This window comes from Quercus lobata, chromosome 12 (assembly GCF_001633185.2).
Source record: "Quercus lobata isolate SW786 chromosome 12, ValleyOak3.0 Primary Assembly, whole genome shotgun sequence".
NCBI lineage: Eukaryota > Viridiplantae > Streptophyta > Magnoliopsida > Fagales > Fagaceae > Quercus > Quercus lobata.
The window spans coordinates 34,012,379-34,032,487 of NC_044915.1; the positions used below are offsets into that span (position 1 = coordinate 34,012,379).

General features: G+C 39.0%; 1 protein-coding gene and 1 pseudogene across 1 annotated transcript; both read right to left on the reverse strand.

Annotated features, from left to right (window-relative positions):
* Positions 1–2,868: 2,868 nt before the first annotated feature.
* LOC115970569 lies at positions 2,869–5,970 on the reverse strand (annotated as a pseudogene).
* Positions 5,971–6,893: 923 nt separating this feature from the next.
* On the reverse strand, positions 6,894–7,454 carry LOC115970570 (protein MAIN-LIKE 2-like). Its single transcript, XM_031090181.1, has one exon. It carries the CDS (start codon positions 7,452–7,454, stop codon positions 6,894–6,896), a length of 561 nt encoding a protein of 186 aa, XP_030946041.1.
* Positions 7,455–20,109: the final 12,655 nt, after the last annotated feature.

The following is a 20,109-nucleotide window of genomic DNA, read 5'->3' on the forward strand; positions in this document are numbered from 1 at the left end:
TCGCCAACTTCTTACATTATCTATAGCGTCAAGGTATTGACTGCTACTTCCATATCTTCTTCTTGTTTCGTCCTCTACCAGTATCACACTAAATCTTAAAATTCTAATTCATGGTAAAAACATGCACCTGGTTTCAAGTGCTAGGATGGAATCATTATCAAATGCCTTTTCAAATGAAATTCAAGAAAATTCCTTATCAAACCCCATTACAACAAGAACAAGAATTAGTGATTTCAACAATGGGCATTGGAGATGAAATGAGTCCTGTCCACATATCCGATCATCCTATTATTTCAAAAAAGACTAAATAATGCAGCATCTATTATTGCACACCACGTACTATTGGATAAAGATAGCTAACTTGTCCATCTATACAAGAAAACAAATTGAAGTAGTTATCAACCCCTAGCCCCCACCGAAAAAAAAAAGGCAAATTAAACACAAGGAAACACACTTGTAGTTGTATCCAGAAATGATTTCATAAAGGGAGCTGAAATTTTCTTTTTCTTTTTCTTTTTCTTTTTGTTTTGTTGGTGGATATGCATGGGAAGTATAAAACATCAATTTAGCACATGATTCCATTCAATGAAATTGAATTTCCATGGACCCCATGATTGGATTGAAGGGCAACAAAAGTATGAGAATGCTTACCAAGTCAACACCCACATAATCTGACCATATCGTCTGCTCCTGATTGTTTCAATATTTATGAACGTATATGAATTATAAGGACTTTTGGTGGATTTCTGCTGTGTGTTCAATCTTTTTCTTCATTGACAACATTGTGAATTTACTACATTGGCACTTCTTCTAGCTCAATAAACTCAATCTATCCATTTAAGGCAGTACTGCTCTAATGATTTTTGTGCTAATGAGGGGCTGTTCCAAAGGAATTCTGATTAATTAGCTAAATTCCAAAGGGTAACTAAACCTACTCCTTCTTCAATTGAAAGCATTTATGATCTTTATTTGCTACTACCAATTAGGTTTAACCAAACCGATCGAGCATAGGCTTTGGAGTTTGGACCATCCAAAACTTTGACGTAGACCATTAGCTGTATTGTGTTTGCTACCAACACAACAAAGTTAATGAGATCACTAGACACACTACCAACACGGTTCTCTCTCCAATAATGCTCACAAAAGTGATTAAGGATGGTTCCGGGTTCCCGGTCCTCTAAATAAGAAAAGTTTTCCAATAGAGTAATGTCTACTTACACGAAATTTAACAATATTTTTTTTTTCAGTAGTTGAATTGGCAAGTTTTTACTAATTTTTATCTAGATCTAATATCGATAGCGTTTTGTTACTTATTACTAATAATTTGCCATATGAGGTAGGTATGAAATTTTTTGTGTCTATAAATTGTCTTTTCAATATATCAATGGCTACAAAAATCTATTAATCTCAATATGTGTTCTAGTTACCTCAGTTTGTAGAGCTGCAGCGGAACTAGTAATTTATATTTGAGAGGCCAAACTATAATATTCAAATATATATATAGTATTAAAAAAAATTCAAAATTAATGTGGCTCCGCTAATGGGTAAAGTCTTTTATTGTCGAATAAGACATCTCTCCGACTAGGCAAGTAATTGTTGTTTAGGCCTGATAAAAAAAAATTAAATAAAAAAAAAACATTTATCATAGAACGAATGGGGGCAATTGATCTCAACTGATGAGTAAGCAGACTATTTGAAACAAGACTACTGGATCCTTTTTACGTAATTCGATCCTTCCAATAAACAATAAGCCTGTTTATATAGCCCAAGCCCACTCCGTTTATAAATAGAATTATAATTTGGTTTGGCATGCATATGTCAACAATAGAGACTTGGGCCTGAGCTTTGTTTCAACCAGAATGATGATGTGACAGTCAGAAAATAAAGAGGCGTTCAAGCCCAACAAATACAAAAAAGAAAAAGTAAAACTACTGAAGCCCATAGGCCATAGCTCAACCGATTTATAATGGCCAATGTGGTCAACACCGTGAAGATCGAAGTGTGACTTTGAAGATTGGATCACAATCATAATAGTCACAGAGAAATTACAGTTTTCTAGCTTCGTATTTTGCCATGTGCTTCATGGAAGTTGACCACTTTAATTGCCCACCAAATTAAAAAATAATAATAATAATAATTGTTCACACGTTTTCTCCAGCATTCCAAATATGTCTACAAGCATGACACAATAATAAAACTTAACCCCAGCAAATTGTTTTATTGCAATGCTAATCACACCCCATTATATTTAATCTTTCTTTTCTTTTCTTTTTTTTCTTTTGGCTAAGTATTATATTTAATCCTTCTGTTCAAACTTCAGAGATTCAGACATATTCTTTAGTTCAAGACTGTTTTTTAAACAAAAAAGTACGGTGTATGTGGTCCCTCAGAAATGATATCTACAAACGAAACAGAAAATATTTATGAGTGGTCCTTCAATATATAGTCCTGCCTTCATTGCAATCTCTTTACTGGGTTCTTTGTTTTGGACAGCCAGGGGAACAGTTTGCCAAGTTCCTTGCCTACTGTACTGGGCCTCAGCTGCTTATCATTGATTCCAAATTTTGCTCTTTCAATAGCCTCCATTATATCTTCCCTTGTCACAGTTTCACTGCCTGCAAAACCCAGAAGACATTATATTCTCATTTATTGGTCCAATATTCACTAAGAAGACCAAATAAAAATAAATAAATAACAACACTGAGAAAGATGAAAGAAAGGGAGGAGGGAGGGAAGGGGAGGGCTGCTCTAATGAAATTGAATGTGTTTACTTCAACCTCACCTCTACGAGCAGCAAGTAATGCAGCTTCATTGACGATGTTGGCAAGATCAGCACCTACAAAACCTGGAGTTAGGGAAGCAACTAGATCACAGATCAGCATCTACAGGAACTCCTCTCAAATGTTTGGTAAATCTACCCATGGTTTTAAAATTTCTATGGTGTGAATCCTGCAATTTAACGAAATCTTACCACAAACAATCCAAATTGTTCAAGTCTTAACTGGGGAAATTTTGTCAACATCAGGTATCTCCTTCATCTCAAAAAACATTATTGCTCATCAGGAAAACCATTCAAGAATTTTCAGTTTGGACATGCATGAAAAACTGAATCTGAAGGATTGAAGTATTACATAATCAAAGTTTCTTATCTAAACTTCACAGTCAAAGAATATTAAGATATTTCATTCTGGTATCTACAATTTAATTATTTATATGAACAATGTCAAATAGAGTAAACTATCAGTACAGCAGTACTTTGGTAGAGCCTCACGTTAACTCTTTATACTTGTGAGCTTCTTTATTTATTTATTTTTTTCATTTTGGTATTAACTAATCTCAAAAGATAAGAATTAAATAGAAACATAAGATCCCTCTAAAAGGAAGTTTACCTCATCTTCAGTAGCAGGAACAGGTGTAATATGATGTGAAGCATGAAACATGCTAAAATGGTACATGCTGGAGTTCTGAAACCAGCTTGCTAAACAAAATACAAATAAAAATGCCAAAAAAAAAATGCATAAAATATAATTTTATTTAAAAATGCAACCACAACTCAAATTCAAATAACACATATGTGAAGAGGACTGAAATTTAAAAGCTTACCTTTATCAAAGTACGGCTTAAAAATATGTTTCACAGCCTCCCTGTGGCAATCAAAGCATGTGTGAAATTAAAAAATAAACTACTATATAATTGCTCCCTGCAGCAAGCATGTCTTAATTTGAATAGGAAAGAGAAAAAAAAATAACTATATAAAACTTCCTATGAGATTAAGATGCTAATGTAAAAATGATGGCACTGTGATTAAAAAGTATATAAAACTGAAATTTCATCCTTTTCCCCACAGTTTTTTTTACTATCTTAATAATTATGTTATTATTATCATGCTCAAATTTATATTTTTTCAGGACTGCAAACATTAATCTCATCAAACAATTTGAACCCATATTTCCACTATTCATTTTGTATTCTGAAGACATAGGTTCATTCTCTGATGAGTTTGGGATCAGTATGTAAAACGTTATCATCATTAATGGGTTTTAATGATCTAATTTGCATGTGTTTTATATAATCCTAAATTATCTTAGCGATAAATCACAATAAAAACAATACACAAATTCATTAAAAATAAATGGCAATACATGGATCAAACATATAACAACATACAAAAAACTGTAACAGCATGAATTATGAGAAAAGGAAATGCTTACAAGATGCGCATTGAGTATTCGGTGCTCAGATACAAAACATTAGCCCGTACAGGAGGGTTTGCTGCCAAGATCAGCACACAAAAGAGGCAATCCATCATTTGCTCACTCAATTGAAACAAGAATTAACAATGTAGTACCATGTAATCCAAAAAAAAAAAGCTGATTTGTTCGATTCATACCTTAAGTATGGGTGTTACATATCCATCCTTCAAAGTGAAAATATCCGAAAGTCACAATGACTGAGATGTTTTGCCTTGTTTAAGAAAAGCAGGCCCGTTCTCATCCAAATCCCTCTCCATGTTATCATACAATCTTGACCTCTACTCGTCATTCGAAATTACAGAATCTGATGCAAGTTTCTCCCAAGTTAAACATAAACCCACCACTAATATACGTAATATATGCACCATTTCCGGCCGTAGATAAAAACTATGAGATGCTTAATTGAAAATTAGCTGCAACATTTAGACAAGATTCAAACAGAATGATACCTCTGCATCATTTAGCTCACCCACTCTTTCAAATTCTGCTCCAACACAACACAACCCAAGCTCTCTACTCTCTAGTGATAAATTCATAATAAACAATTCTGAGAAAAAAAATTAAGAAACTATGACAAGAATAATAGAAGAAGAAGAAATGCCAATGCTAAAATATTATGACTTTAGCACTTACTCAAGGTTCGCCAATTTTACGTTTTTTAACCCTGGTGTAATGTTTGGGCGGGGGAGGAGACTGCGGGGCATCATCCTTAGGCTCATCGTCATGCTGCAAATTCCATTAGAAGTTAAGCAATCAAGATTCTAATCAATGTTATCATTAGAAGAAAGTGAACTACAAAATATGTGCATTTCAATTGTAATTAGTGTTATCATACCATAGAGCTACCTCGGTGTCCTATTTTGTGTCCACCTGTCCCACAAGTGGGTGCTCTTTTAGTGCGCTGTGGTCTACCTCGTGGAGGTGAGGGCTGATGAGGGGGATGCTCGTTTGGTACATCAGTATGTGGCTGTACAGTGTCAATCCCAACCGGAGGTCCTAGAGGGTCAGATGAGGATGCGGTAGGTGGGTAATGATGCTCTAAGTACAGGCCAGGAGTGGGTGCAGTAGAGCTGGTAGGTGGGTAAGAGGGTGTCTCGGGGAGTATAGGAGGGGTCACAGTGTCATCAATACCGAGATCAAAATCCGGCTGCGAAGGTGGGCTGGGTGAACGGACCTCGAGCTGAATAGATGTAGCTGGGATGTGTGGAGGGACCTCAGGCTGAGGAGATGAGTGCGGGATGGGTGCAGGCATCTCAGGACTAGTTACAACCCGAGGGGTTGTTGCACGCCGACCACGGCCCCTACTTGCACTTGTGCTTGGGCTTGCTGTAGCAGGCATAGCACGGCCCCTGGTTGCACTTGTGCTTGGGCTTGCTGTAGCAGGCATAGCACGGCCCCTGGTTGCACTTGTGCTTGGGCTTGCTGTAGCAGGCCGACCACGGCCCCTAGCTGCGCTTGTGCTTGAGCTTGCAATAGCACGCTGAGCACGGGTCCGTGTACTTACGGGTGCTGCGCTTGTGCTTGGGATTTCAGTAGCTGTTGGTTCACTCTCATGGCCATTGTCTACCTCCTCATTAGCTACAAGATCACGACCAAGGCCAACCACACTATCTAGGACACGCCGAACATGGTTGTGAGCTTCACTACCTTCAGGAAGCATCGCCAACAGTGCTAAATGGCTTTGAATCTGAAACGGAGGAAGAACCAGTACAATCATATTTGAGACAGTTATGTATAAATTAATGAATGGATAATATAGTACTTACGAATCTACTCAAATACTCAACTAGAAACTAACAGTTTTATTAGAGTACTATATGTAACAGAAACTCTGTAATCAAATATGTTTTTATAATTCATAGAAACGGATTCTACGTTCATACATGTACTCAAGTAAAATGAAATAGGTAATAAAGTATAATTAGAACACATTACCATTATATGTAATTTAGCGCTGTTGCGGTCGACATACTTTCGAGTGACCAGACGGTACCAAACGTAATAGGCATGATCGCGGGGCATCTCACCAATCTGAGGAGGTGCGTGACAAAGTTGTTGTCGTCTCATTTCCCATGAAATGATATACGGTCCATGCTCCTCCCTCCAATTCTTTTCCACCTTCCCACGTAAGTCAATTTTATGTAGTCTATCTTCGTAGAAAACATTGTCAGGCTGCTGCTGCGCCAACCCAAACTGTCGAAGGACACGGTCCGGGTAGTGTCTCTCTACTATGCAAAAACATAGAAGCGGCACCCTGGCTGTCCACGTATCCCTCCCTGCAACGCAGAACTCAGGAAGGTGGCCAAAGTCTGCCTCGTATGGCTGCCACACAATCTACAATAGAAACAAAAAACAATTATCATAGCATCTTCAAAGGTGAAACAAGGGAGAATACATACATAAAAGGAAAAAACCAAAATTTTAACAAAACATATGTTAAAGGATGAATGTTATTACCTGGTCTGGCTGCATTGTCACTAATTGCTCGCGATAGCGGATCAAGGCCATGCCACCTGGCCTACTCTTCGGGCTTCGCACCCGCACCCATCTACAATTACGAGCAAATAACATAAGAACGATAATACAATTTAGTTATTAAGAAGAGTACATTGTATAACAAACTAAATATTAGGAAAACACTTACTTAGATGCAAGTGGAGCATATGGCCATGGGCCATAATCACATCCAGGTGGGGGCTCTATCCTCGGGCACAAGAATGGCAACCTTGCCCATGCCCAATACTGGATCAAGGTGCACGCCCCACCAATCTGCGATGTGCCTTTCTCACTTGCCCGACACAAGTCCCTGTACAACCAAGCCAAGCAACCACTACCCCAACTATACTGCCGCGGATCACGAAGGTTGCGCATAAACTCCAAGAACATAAGATGCACCCTATCTCCTGACTTGTCCATGAAAAGTTTATCCCCTACTAGCGCTAAGATATAGCAACGGGCATACCGGTGTATCTGAATCTCTGTTGCGTCCTCAGGCAGTGGTGCTGCAATGGCCTCAACAAGTCGGCTAATGAGAATTCTTTGGCCCACCAAAGTTTTATTGTCATTCGGCGGAGTAAATCCAAGCAACTCCTCACACACTCGCCTCCAAGTCCCATTCTCCACAAAGGTCGGTCCAACCAAGACCTCACCGTCTATAGGAAGTCCGAAAATCACCTCCACATCTTGTAGGGTGATTGTCATCTCACCATGTGGAAGATGAAACGTATGAGTCTCCGGCCGCCATCGCTCAACTAGGGCCGTTATTAGGCAATTATCGATCTCTTTGGAAGGGGCTCTAAACAATCCTTCCAACCTTAGCAATTTGATAATGTCAATCACCCGATTATCTTCCATCTGAACGTTTGCCATCTCCTTAGTGCGACCACGGCACACAAGTGGCCCCGGGTCCTACAAATTCAATACAAATTTTAGCGGTTGTTAGAACTAGAAATATAACTTTGAAAGAACTTGCTAACTAAAAGTCAAAATCAACGTCAAAATTAAAGCAGTTGTTAGAACTAGAAATTTCACCTCGCCATTCCAAATGGCCTCTGATCGATGATATGGTTGTCGCGTCAACACTGAAGGCTGAAGCGGACCGGGGTGCAAGATCTCTAACTCCTGATCGATCTGAGGCTCCATACTGCAAAGAGTATAGACAATTAAAAAGGTTATGAAAACCCCAATTTCTCTGTGCCAATGTTTGATAAGAATTCATATATTTTCATTCCATCACCTTCAAAATTATATATATATATATATATATATATTTCTAATTCAAAGGGTTGACAGTTAAACATTACAAGTGCATACAAACTAGATAAGAACATAATTTTTTTTCTAAATAACAATAAATATTATAAAATTTAGGTAGTTGTCACGTTTCAAAACAATGTTGAAAACTAGCATCCCGAGTGTTCGTCCACTCGAGTTCGAAGATAAAAGTCGAGTTTGTAAGTCTCAATTTATAAGAGGATGGGTTTAAAGTGAGCAAAAATTGACGTAAAAATCGAGTTGTAAACACTCGATATCCATAAATTGCAGAAAACGCTGCTATAGGGCTTAAAAACGCCACTGTAGGGCTCCCTAAACCTGATACTTATAAAAAAAATTTGTAGAAAAACGCCGCTATAGGACTTTTAAATGTCACTGTAAGGCTTCAACAGAGGGTAAGTGAAGCACTTACAATTCGCCCAAACAGAGGATAACCTCATGTAATTTTCCAAGAATTTCAGTTTGTGAACTTAAGGCTAATTATTCTTTACAATACTTTTTAAGGCTAATTCAGTGGATCTCTCATCTCTTTTTTTTGAAATAGCATCAATTGATTCGTCAGCAGTACTAAACAGGTACAATTCTCTCTCTCACAGTGTGGTTTTTTACCTTAGGGTTCTAAACAAAAAGAGCTTCCATGTTTACCAAACCAATTCCTCCATCCAAAAAGTAAATCCCCAACTCTCTTTATTAATCAAAGTATTTCTACCGTATCATATCCCAAGTTTTAAAAATTTAATGTATTGCCACAGGTGGTCCTCATTTTTATCACTGAAATTTGATTAAAAGAACATGCCATTCAAGCTAGTCGAGTATGAATCATGATCTTGAAATATCTACAACTTGATTAGTTTCTATGTGAAATATCAGGGGACTTTCTTGCAATTACATTGTTGTTCCTATTGCACATAGGTATTGATTTCCAATTATATTTTGTAGGACTCAGTGTTTGCTTGGTGAGAGAAGTGAGGTTAGGAAATTTAGGAGAAAAAGTATTGTTAAATGAGTATTAAATGTGGCAGCACTCCAAAGCTAACCTGGTACTCCATCTATAATTGCACTTCCTACTTGATTTTTTTTTCCTAGATTTAATTAAATAGTCAAGGCCAGGTAGGAGTTTCACAAACTCTAGACTACATGTTGAAACTTTAGAGCAGGATTGCTGTGATCCACTTCTTGAATTATTATTATTTTTTTGGGGGGGGGGGGGGTTGTGGGGGGTTGGGGGTGTTATGATGGAAAGGATGGGAATTGTTATGAATATAGGGATTGTGCATTTATAATATCTTTGGTAAATCTTGATAAAAGCTCTCTCAGAAACTTTGAGGCTTTTGACTATGATCTTCATAATGATCATAATTCATTGCTAATTATAATTGATCACAATAATGTGAAAATTGAGAAACTTCTCAGAATGTTGCTTATGTAGGGCTTGTCTCCATGATCTGTTTAATACAGTTTGAGTTTAGTAACTGACATGGTGATTCAAAGGAGTGTAGTTGGAAGAATTAATTAGCTGATTCTCTAAATGTAATACAGATATATATTTATCCGGGTGCCCCATGACCAAAATATACATATTTTTTCACTTTGTATTGAATATTTCATAGATCTAATCATTTGTATTCTCATTATTTTTGCCTATGGCCATTGACCTCAACGTTTATTGTTGATATACTGCAGAACTGTGGCCAAATTCTGATCCAAGTTTCCTCAACAAATTAGGGCTTTGGACAATGATCTTATTGTTAGTTACTCCAACTCACTTCTTTATTATTGTTTTTTTAAACAATGAGAATCATGAACCCCATCTCCAATGAGGGAATTTTATCAAAAGTAGCTTAAAATCTCAGCCTCTATATTGAAAAGCAAATATATTACTTATTGATTCACAGCATACAAAACATTAATAAATATAAACTTCTATGGAAGAAATTGGCTCTGGTTGCTAAGTTATTAATGTCAGTCTCTTATAATCTTAAAACATTCAAATTTGATCTCAGCAGGACTGCTGTCCATCCAATTTTTCCATTCAATTTATCATGGACTGACATTATTATTTTCAAATTAACACTGCGCCTATAATTTCAAAAGAATATACTAACTTAACAAGCTTTTAACAGGGCAGTTTTTTTATTAAAAAAATGTATAAGTAAGATATTCTATACGGCCAAACAAAAAATAAGAAGAGTTTTGCCACTAATTTTCTAAGCCCACATAATTGAATACATTGATATTAAGGCTGCCGATAAAATGCAACTGACAACAATAATTTTTCCTGTTGAGGAACCAGCACCCAGATTTCATCCTCAAATCAATCAACAACACTTTCCTTATTAACAGAAACTTCAGATTTTAACCTAGGTGAGAAATAATAGGAAGAAAAATAATGCATAATGAAATTGAGAAACGAAAAACCCTAGGTAACATTATGAAATTCCAAACTCTAAAATTGGAGAAACTAAGACAGAGGGTACCAGAAACCCAAATCATGCAACAAGTAACAAAACAATAAAAACTAAAGCACTAACAAGGGAAATTATCAACCACAAACACTTGGGCTAAACACAGATGGAATAATTCTTTAAAAAGCTCAAATTTTTATAAGAAAAACATACCTTCAAACTTGAAAAAATTTGAACTTCCGTTAGAAGGGACAAGAGGGATTTTCACGGTATGGGTGAGGGGATCGTCTGAAGCCGATTGTGAGGAAAGAGGAGAGCATTTAAGGGTGAGGATGACGGTGATTTTTGTTGCACGCCGACGGGTTGAGGATGACAGATTTCGCCGTTTGAGTGAGAGGGTTTGAACTGAGAAAGAGTGTTTGAGAGACAGAGAAAGAGTGTTTGAACTGAAGCCGATTGTGAGGAAAGAGGAGAGCGTTTGAGGGTGAGGGTGAGGGTGATTGTTGTTGCACGCCGACGGCTTGAGGATGACTGCTGTCGCCGTTTGAGTGAGAGTGTTTTGAACTGAGACAGTGTTTGAGAGACAGAGAAAGAGTGTTTGAACTTAGAGAGAGACCGTATGAGTAGGCGTTTTGAAACTTAATGTATTTTTCTCATAACTCGAGTCTTATAAACTCGATTTCTACTTTATCCAGCTGGCAAATTTGTCCACGTCAGTGTATTGAGAAACCGGGCAAATTAATAGGATCTCGAGTTTTAAAAACTCGAGATGCTATTATCACAAATTCTTTCAAAACCGGCCAACTAACTATATTGTTAGATATCCTTTGCTATTTCGCAACGAAAATCTTATCATGCATGCTATTAACATTATTTTTTGTTTAAGTGATTAATAAAATTTACATATAAAATATTGTGTTGATTGCTCAATTGAATAATTACTAGTCACATATCCTTTCATCCTCAAAATTCAAAACAAAAAATATATTTTTTTGCTTTGAAGTGTGTTTCTATAAGTTTGTTCACTTAATCTAAATGGTTTAATACATGAAATATCTATATTTTCAAAATTTCCCAATAAGATTTAATTATCACCCAGATTCGAGATGATCTTGATCAATTTTTTTCCACAATAACCGATATCTTAATATTGTATTAATTTGATATTTTTTAAAATTTTCAAATATTTTTTAAAATCTTATTAAAAACTTTTTAATTTTTTTCATGAATTCTCGCATGTAAATATATAATTGTAAGGACACAATTCTCTGGCGGCCCAATAAGGATGTTGGGCTCGCGTACGAAAGATCCCTCACAATATGATTTGTAGAGAGTGGGCTTGAAAAACTAGCTGCTGGTCACGGGGCGATGTCCGATCCTGGCTTTAGAGGAATTCAGGTAGAAAAAAGGGATTGGGCTTGAACATTTAAGCCCTTTGACGTCGCATCCTATGGGATGGGGCTCCTCGGAGTAGATTCGAGGACCATTGAGGCCTTACCCCGGTTATCCAACGACGGACTTTCTTCAGTGAAGTCCGGTGTTGTTGAGATGTTCTCCCCCCATGTGATATTTCTCTCTTGGAGGTGGGATCAATCCCCCTTAGATTTACTTACTTTCTTCTTTTATACTCGTCCGTGTTGATTGTCCTTCGTCCACGTGTAGGGTCAATCTATACCAGACTGATATTTGTCCCATCAGTCTAATCCCAGAATTGTTGGGTATGGTTGATAAGGCTGCAGAGTACGGCTCTGTCATGTGTTGGGTCTTATCTGGAAGAGTAGTAAGGATAACTTCCCCAAGATATTTTGGATCTCCTTACAAATTCGTCCCTATACCAGTTTTACCCCTTTATTTCGGTGGGATTCAGGATCTGCCGAGGACCAAACTGTCCTCGGCTGCCTTCCAAAATTGTTTTGTGCTCTGTACTGTAGAGCTTGGGCCACAGCTCTCCTCGGACTAAGCCTTCAAATTTTCCAAGAGCAATTAGGCTTGGTCCTTAAATTATTGGGCCCCACAATAGCCCCTCAAAACCCTTCTATCCGACTTCCGGGTTGGAAGGGAGGGTTTTGGCAAACCCGGGCCCTTAATATGGCTTGTTTAGTTCAACCCCGCATTTATGTGAGCGGTTTTCCACCTGTCCAGGAGGTTAGCCGGTTTTCTAGGGATTCCGTTTAATCTGCTCGTGATCTACTCCTGCCGCTTAGCTGTCCCAGACGCGCCCTTAATGAATCCCCTTTACGAGGCTCATTTATGTCCGGCGGCTCATCTGATAAGGTGGGGAAATGGAACAGATGCCTCTTTTTTCTTCAGATTCCTTTGAGAAACTTGAATGCATTTAATACCCTCCATTCTGTCCTTCCTATAAGAAGGCAAGCAGGAGGCCATCACTTTCGTGCAGACTCCTCTCCTTCCCTCTGAGATCTGAAACCCGTAGCCTCCTTTAGCGCCTGCTTAGCCCGTTTGTTATACGCCATATCAGTACACACCTACCATAACGAACGATGAAGGAACCATGCCCCTCCTCAAAACACCATGTTCCGATAAAGCTTGAAATGGCTCGATCGGGGCAAGAGTGGCGCAGACTTAAGATCTGTCCCGCCTCTCTTTCAGCCAAAATCCGAAGTAGGAGCTCGTCATGTCGAACTCTTGGCGTGACTGAGTCGAGAACGCCCAATATCAGCACCACTCGGCTCCTCACGAGCGTACCTAACATGGCACCAGTGTGTTAGGAGTCAGGGTTGAGGCAGGGGCGAAGCGCTTCTGCTTCTCCCTCTCTTTGCTCACTGGTGCCCTCCTCCGTCTTCCTTTTATAGTCTTCCCAGCACCAGTTCCGCCTTGGTGCTGTCCTTCTCCCTCTTTTGCTCATCTCTTTGTCTTTTCATTTCTCCCACTATTCTTCTCCTCCTCCTTCTCTTACTCATGTCCTCCATCTTCTTCATTGATTTCTTCCTTACTATTTCCCTCTTCTTCGTTCTTTTTTTTTTTTGAAGTGAGTTCTTCTCTTAGTATGAGCAACAATGAGGCAGAGATTGGAGAGACTTTGAAGACAAGTTTAAAAGGCGCTTGACCGTTTACTTATCTGTACTGTGGATGTTAGTACTGCTTCGGCAGCCCCTCTTTTGTATAGGCTTGTTGAAGCCTCTTTTTGTACATTGTAATAATTTTTCATATTAATAAAAATTGTTTCTATTTCACTTTGCATGTTTTGTCTCTTTGTTTTTATAAATTTGCAAGTGCTGCTCGGCTCAATAATACCGCATCTAAATCAATGACGACTAAGACCAAAATACTTAATAATAAAAAGATGTTGCCATAATCTTAATAGAAATGCTTGGCACAATAAGGCAGACCAATAAAAAGTAATACTTACCACCTTGGCTTGGGTCCGAGGACCATGCAAGGCCTTGGTTATGTCCAGAACTTGTAATAATAATAATTTTTTGTACTTGGTTTCCCCATAGGCTTGAGTCCGAGGACCATACAAGGCCTTGGTTCTGTCCAAAACTTATAATAATAATAACTTTTTGTACTTGGTTTCCCCATAGGCTTGAGTCCATACAAGGCCTTGGTTCTGTCCAAAGGGGTTTCCATACAGGACCATACAAGGCCTTGGTTCTGTCCAAAACTTGTAATAATACATAACTTGTAATAATGTACTTGGTTTCCCATAGGCTTGAGTCGAGGCCATACAAGGCCTTGGTTCCGTCCAAAACTTGTAATAATAATAACTTTTTGTACTTGGTTTCCCCATAGGCTTGAGTCCGAGGACCATACAAGGCCTTGGTTCCGTCCAAAACTTGTAATAATGATAATTTTTTGTACTTGGTTTCCCCATAGGCTTGAGTCCGAGGACCATACAAGGCCTTGGTTCTGTCCAAAACTTGTAATAATAATAATTTTTTGTACTTGGTTTCCCCATAGGCTTGAGTCCGAGGACCATACAAGGCCTTGGTTCTGTCCAAAACTTTATGCCCTCCCTTTTTCTTTTTGCACCTGTCTTTCCTCAGGTGTCTCATAAGTTGCCGAGCATGAAGTTGTCCTCGGTAACGGTTATTCCTTGGTGTGGGCCATAGTCCATGGGCTTCCATGCAGAACGGGCCTGGGCCGCGAATTTATTAGGCCCACAGATTTAGAGGCATTTCCGTAATCTTTGGTCACGCGGTACTTTTTGGCGTCCCAGCATTCGAGGTGCGCCTTCACAAGGCTCCTTTAATCTCAAGGTTGCAGACGGCATTGGAAATCGAGCCGGAGACATTTTGTCTGTAGCGTTCCTTGGGACGCTGCGTGAATTAAATGCCATCACCTCATCTTTTAAATAAATAGGAGAGAAGGTTGCTTTACCTTCGCACGAATTCTTCAGTCTCCTCTCTTAGTACATTATGTTTGAGGCGAGGATTGGGGCAAAGGTGCTCTCTCCGCCACGAAAGCACCGTGTCTTCCTGAGACTCCAGATAGTGAGGTACGGGCCAAGGAGGCGTAGACTCAAGAGAATATTTCAGTTCGAGAGAGGGGAAAGGATGTCTCTCCCTCTTTTAGTCAAAATCCAAAGCAGGTTCTGGTCATGCCAGATTTTTGGTATGCCCGAAGAAGGAATTTCTGCCATCAGCGCCGTCTGCCTTGTAGCAGGCAAATTTCTGCGGGGGCTTCCCAACTTCCGGCTCCCTGCATCTTTTCTGTAGATGGTGTTAGCCTGAGGTCAGGTTCTTTGGCTGCCTGAGTTATGGGCATGTAGAGGCGTCGAGGAATAGTTTCCTTAGACGACATCTTGGAACAGTAGCCAACCTCTCCTCTGAGATATCTCCTTGGCATCATCTTTACTCTTTTGTACTTTTCTTTTGCTTACGCAGTTAACTCTAATGTAAGCTGGTTTCAGCTTTTATTGTACACTGTACTGTTCTTTTGTCTTAATAAAAGATGCGTTTATTTCTTTATACATACTTACTTTTTTTTTTTTTTTTTGCAACAACCACTTTGGGTCTGAATATTAAGTCTAAGCCTGCCTTTAACAATACTCTGGGCGGAAGAACACTTTAATACAAACCCTTATTAGTTTAAACTCGCAAATATTATCAAGTATAACAATGGTAATCCTCAATAGATTGAATTCATGGAACTAACCAAGATAGCTGCTGAGCGTTGCGTGATGCACGCTAGACGAATATCCGAGAGAGCAGCCGAGCAGCGACGGACTTGGATCATGCCCTTGGGGTAACATACTGTGCCGTATCGTATCAGCCCCTTTAGCACTGGGGATTTGAGGGTAGACCGTGGAACCCGTGCAATTAAAGGATTGACCCAACTGTTAACGAGAAGTTCTCTTCGGATGGATTTTAATGCTCCAGTAACAGTTTTTATTTTGTGTACTTGGTTTCCCCATAGGCTTGAGTCCGAGGACCATGCAAGGCCTTGGTTCTGCCCAAAACTTGTGATTTTTCTTTTTTGCAATTGGTTTCCCCATAGGCTTGAGTCCGTGGACCATGCAAGGCCTTGGTTCTGTCCAAAACTTATAAGATTTCTTTATGTACTTGGTTTCCCCATAGGCTTGAGTCCGAGGACCATGCAAGGCCTTGGTTCTGTCCAAAACTTGTAAGATTTCTTTTATGTACTTGGTTTCCCCATAGGCTTAAGTCCTCAAGAGACCATGCAAGGCCTGGTTCTGTCCAAAACTGTAAGATTTCTTTTATGACTTGGTTCCCCATAGGTTGAGTCCGTTGGACCATTGCAAGGGCCTGGTTCGTCCAAAACTTATAGATTCTTTCTATGTACTGTGGTTCCCCATAGGCTTGAGTCCGTGGACCATGCAAGGCCTTGGTTCTGTCCAAAACTTGTAAGATTTCTTTTATGTACTTGGTTTCCCCATAGGCTTGAGTCCGTGGACCATGCAAGGCCTTGGTTCTGTCCAAAACTTGTAAGATTTCTTTAATGTACTTGGTTTCCCCATAGGCTTGAGTCCGAGGACCATTTAAGGCCTTGGTTCTGTCCAAAACTTATAAGATTTCTTTTATGTACTTGGTTTCCCCATAGGCTTGAGTCTGTGGACCATGCAAGGCCTTGGTTTTGTCCAAAACTTATAAGATTTCTTTTATTTGTTTTATTTTTCAACCACCAGCCCCTACACCAAGGCGGGGACAGTTGGCCTGAGGCTGGAAGCCCCTAGAGACGCCCGCGCCCTTAGCACTGCGAGGCGTAGCCCCTAGCAGAAGCTTACGTCGGAGCAACAACTATATGTCGCCGGAGACGGGGGAAATCCCAGAAATTTCTGCTTGCTAGAGAGCTGACTCCACCGCCACCTGCGCCAACGCGCAAGCTTTCCCACAGACGGCGCCAATTGTAAGGACACAATTCTCTGGTGGCCCAATAAGGATGTTGGGCTCGCGCATGAAAGATCCCTCACAATATGATTTGTAGAGAGTGGGTTTGAAAAGCTAGCCGCTGGTCACGGGGCGATGTCCAATCCTGGTTTTAGAGGAATTCAGGTAGAAAAAAGGAGTTGGGCCTGAATATTTAAGCCCTAAGACGTCGCACCCTATGGGATGGGACTCCTCGGAGTTGATCCGAGGACCATTGGGGCCTAACCCCGGTTATCCAACGACGGACTTTCTTCAGTGAAGTCCGGTGTTGTTGAGATGTTCTCCCCCATGTGATCCTCCTTTTTCGGAGGTGGGGATGAGATCCCCTTTAAATTTACTTGCTTTCTTCTTTTATACTCGTCTGTGTTAATTGTCCTTCGTCCACGTGTAGGGTCAATCTTTACAAGACTGATATTTGTCCCATCAGTCTAATCCCAGAATTGTTGGGTATGGTTGATAAGGCTGCAGAGTACGGCTCTGTCATGTGTTGGGTCTTATCTGGAAGGGTAGTAAGGGTAACTTCTCCAAGATATTTTGGATCTCCTTACGAATTCGTCCCTATACCAGTTTTACCCCTTAATTCCGATGGGGTTCTGGATCTGCTGAGGACTGAACTGTCCTCGGCTGCCTTCCAAAGTTGTTTTGTGCTCGGTAATGTAGAGTTTGGGCCACAGCTCTCCTCGGATTGGGCCTTCGGATTTTCCAGGAGCGATTGGGCTTGGTCCTTAAATTATTGGGCCCCACAATACCCAAAAAAAAAAAAAAAAAAAATCTTACATGAAGCAGTATTTTATTTATTTATTTATTTTTTTTGCAGTATTTTTTTTAGAGAAAAAATGAATTAGAGTCCTGATTTTTTGAATTATAAATAAGAATGAATTAGAGTGCTGATTAATCTAATATTAATCTACAGTTTTTTTTAGACATGAATTAGAGTCCTGATAGTATACTATTTCTTTTTAGTTCTTTAAAAATCTAAAAATTTAATAAAATTTCTGTAATTTGGTGAAATCATGTGACGCAACCATGACTTCTAAACCCAACTTTTATTATATATAATATTAAATTTTAGTGTTTATCCAAAGAATAAAAAAGTGAAGGAAGGGATTGGATGAAGAGTTTGGATTGTAATTGTGCATACCCAACTTCTGCTCGACAGACTGGGCTTAGGGTTGGGCTCACAACTTACTTGTAGAGTGGGCCTAGTATTTCCTAATAAGGGCAGTTCCTCACCAAGTGACCCAATGACACCCCTTAGCTCCTGAGAACACCCTTACTTTCCTCTCTGTGTTGCTCTCCCCCTTAGTATTGCTAGCTCTCTCTCTCTCTCTCTCTCTCTTCAAAATTGCCAACCCCCTTCTTCTCATTCTATTCTCCTATTTATAGTTTGAGGTGGGTGGAGGCGTTATGATTACTCTTTGATCTCACTCGTGCGGGTGGGGTCCAATCTAATTATTCCTTATAGGAATATGCTCTGTTGAGAATGGTTGTAATGGCATTGGAACTGGTTCTAGCCTCCAAAAGGCTGCTCGACAACGATATTTCCCAAGGCAATACTGGGCTATCGAGAACATAGGCTGTCACATTCTCGTCAAGTTAAAGTTGATCGGTAAGGGCTTACTTTTGATACGTTTAAGACAAGATGGACTCATTATGGTATTTGGGCTCAAACTGGGCCTTAAAATGCGTTGGGACCAAGGCCAAAGGTCCAGTGGGAATGGGATCATGTACTATACCATAAGGCTAGGGCCCAAGGCTCAATGGGTCTAGGATCATATCCCATACAGTAATCAAGTTAAGGTTTTTAATCAACTTAGAAATTATAGGAGAAGAAGATAACAACAAAAAGAATTTATATTTATTAGCTAGATTGATATTAGATTTTTTTTTTTTAACGTTAAAATTAATACCAAAAAAAAAAAATCTTATGTGAAGCAATATATATATATATAATATTAGAAATAAAAATGAATTAGAGTCCTGATTAATCTAATATTAATATGCAGTTTTTTTTTTTTTTTTTTTTTTTTTTTTTTTTTTTTTACATAAATTAGAGTTTTGGCAGTATACTACTCCTTTTTAGTTTTTTAAAAATCTAAAAATCTAAAAAAAAAAAAAAATTTGCAATTTGGTGAAGCCATTTGGTGCAACCATGGCTTCTAAGCTCAATTTTTATTATAAAGTACATGAAAAATCTATAAAAAAATTCTGCAATTTGGTGAAACTACTTGGCGTAACACGGCTTCTAAGCTTAACTTTTATTATATAGTATATGATTTTTGTATAAGCTAGATGTCTATCTAGATAAGCTTTGGCCTTTTATATATATGATTGTTCATTGTTACTTTTGTCCTTATTGACCAACCAAATGAATTTATTTAATCTAGTTGGGCATTAAAGTGATTGGATGGATTTATATGTGAATTTGCGGGAAAAAATGGCCCATTAGCATTAATTTTTGAAATATTTAGCAACAGAGCACTGTTTCGGAAATAATTAGGGAAATACCACTTTTTCCGAAAACGCCGCCATAGGGCCCGAAAACGTCACTATAGGGCTTAAAAAATGCCACTATAGGGCCCCTTAACCTGTTATGGGGACTTATAAAAAAAATTTTGCAGGAAAACGCCGCTATAGGGCCTAAAAACGTCACTATAGGGCTTAAAAACGCCACTATAGGGCCCCTTGAAACTGTTATGGGACTTGCAAAAATTTTGCAGGAAAACGCCGCTATAGGGCCCAAAAACGTCACTATAGGGCTTAAAAACGCCACTATAGGGCCCCTTGAACCTGTTATGGGACTTATAAAATTTTTTTCAGGAAAACGCCGCTATAGGCCCGAAAAAGTGGTAGATTGCTATATAGTTCAGAAACAGTGTTTCTGAGCAAATTATTTCCAAAATTGATGGTAATGGGCCATTTTTGCCTGAATTTGCGAGATAACATCGCTAGGATGCACCAAGCAAAGGCCCCACTCCATGGACCATGAGTTTAATGGGCTAACCCTGCCCTACATGGATGGGCAGCAATCACAATTCACAAACAATTGATTATTAAAGTTAACTATAGATTGTAAACACTTTATTATTTAAAACAATTTTTATCAAAATAGACAAGGGAATTTGGAGCAACGGTTTTGGGTTGAAAATTTATAGAGTTGCCTGGCATATTTGGAATGCAAGATATTGTTTACAGCTCCTGAGGATTTTGCTCCGAGGGAATGTAGTGCAGGAGATTTTCCAGAATTAATTTTTGGAGGACTTGAAGTGCCTTATGAATTGAGGTGGAGATGGATTTGGACCATTTGGTTCGGCTGGGCTTTTGGCT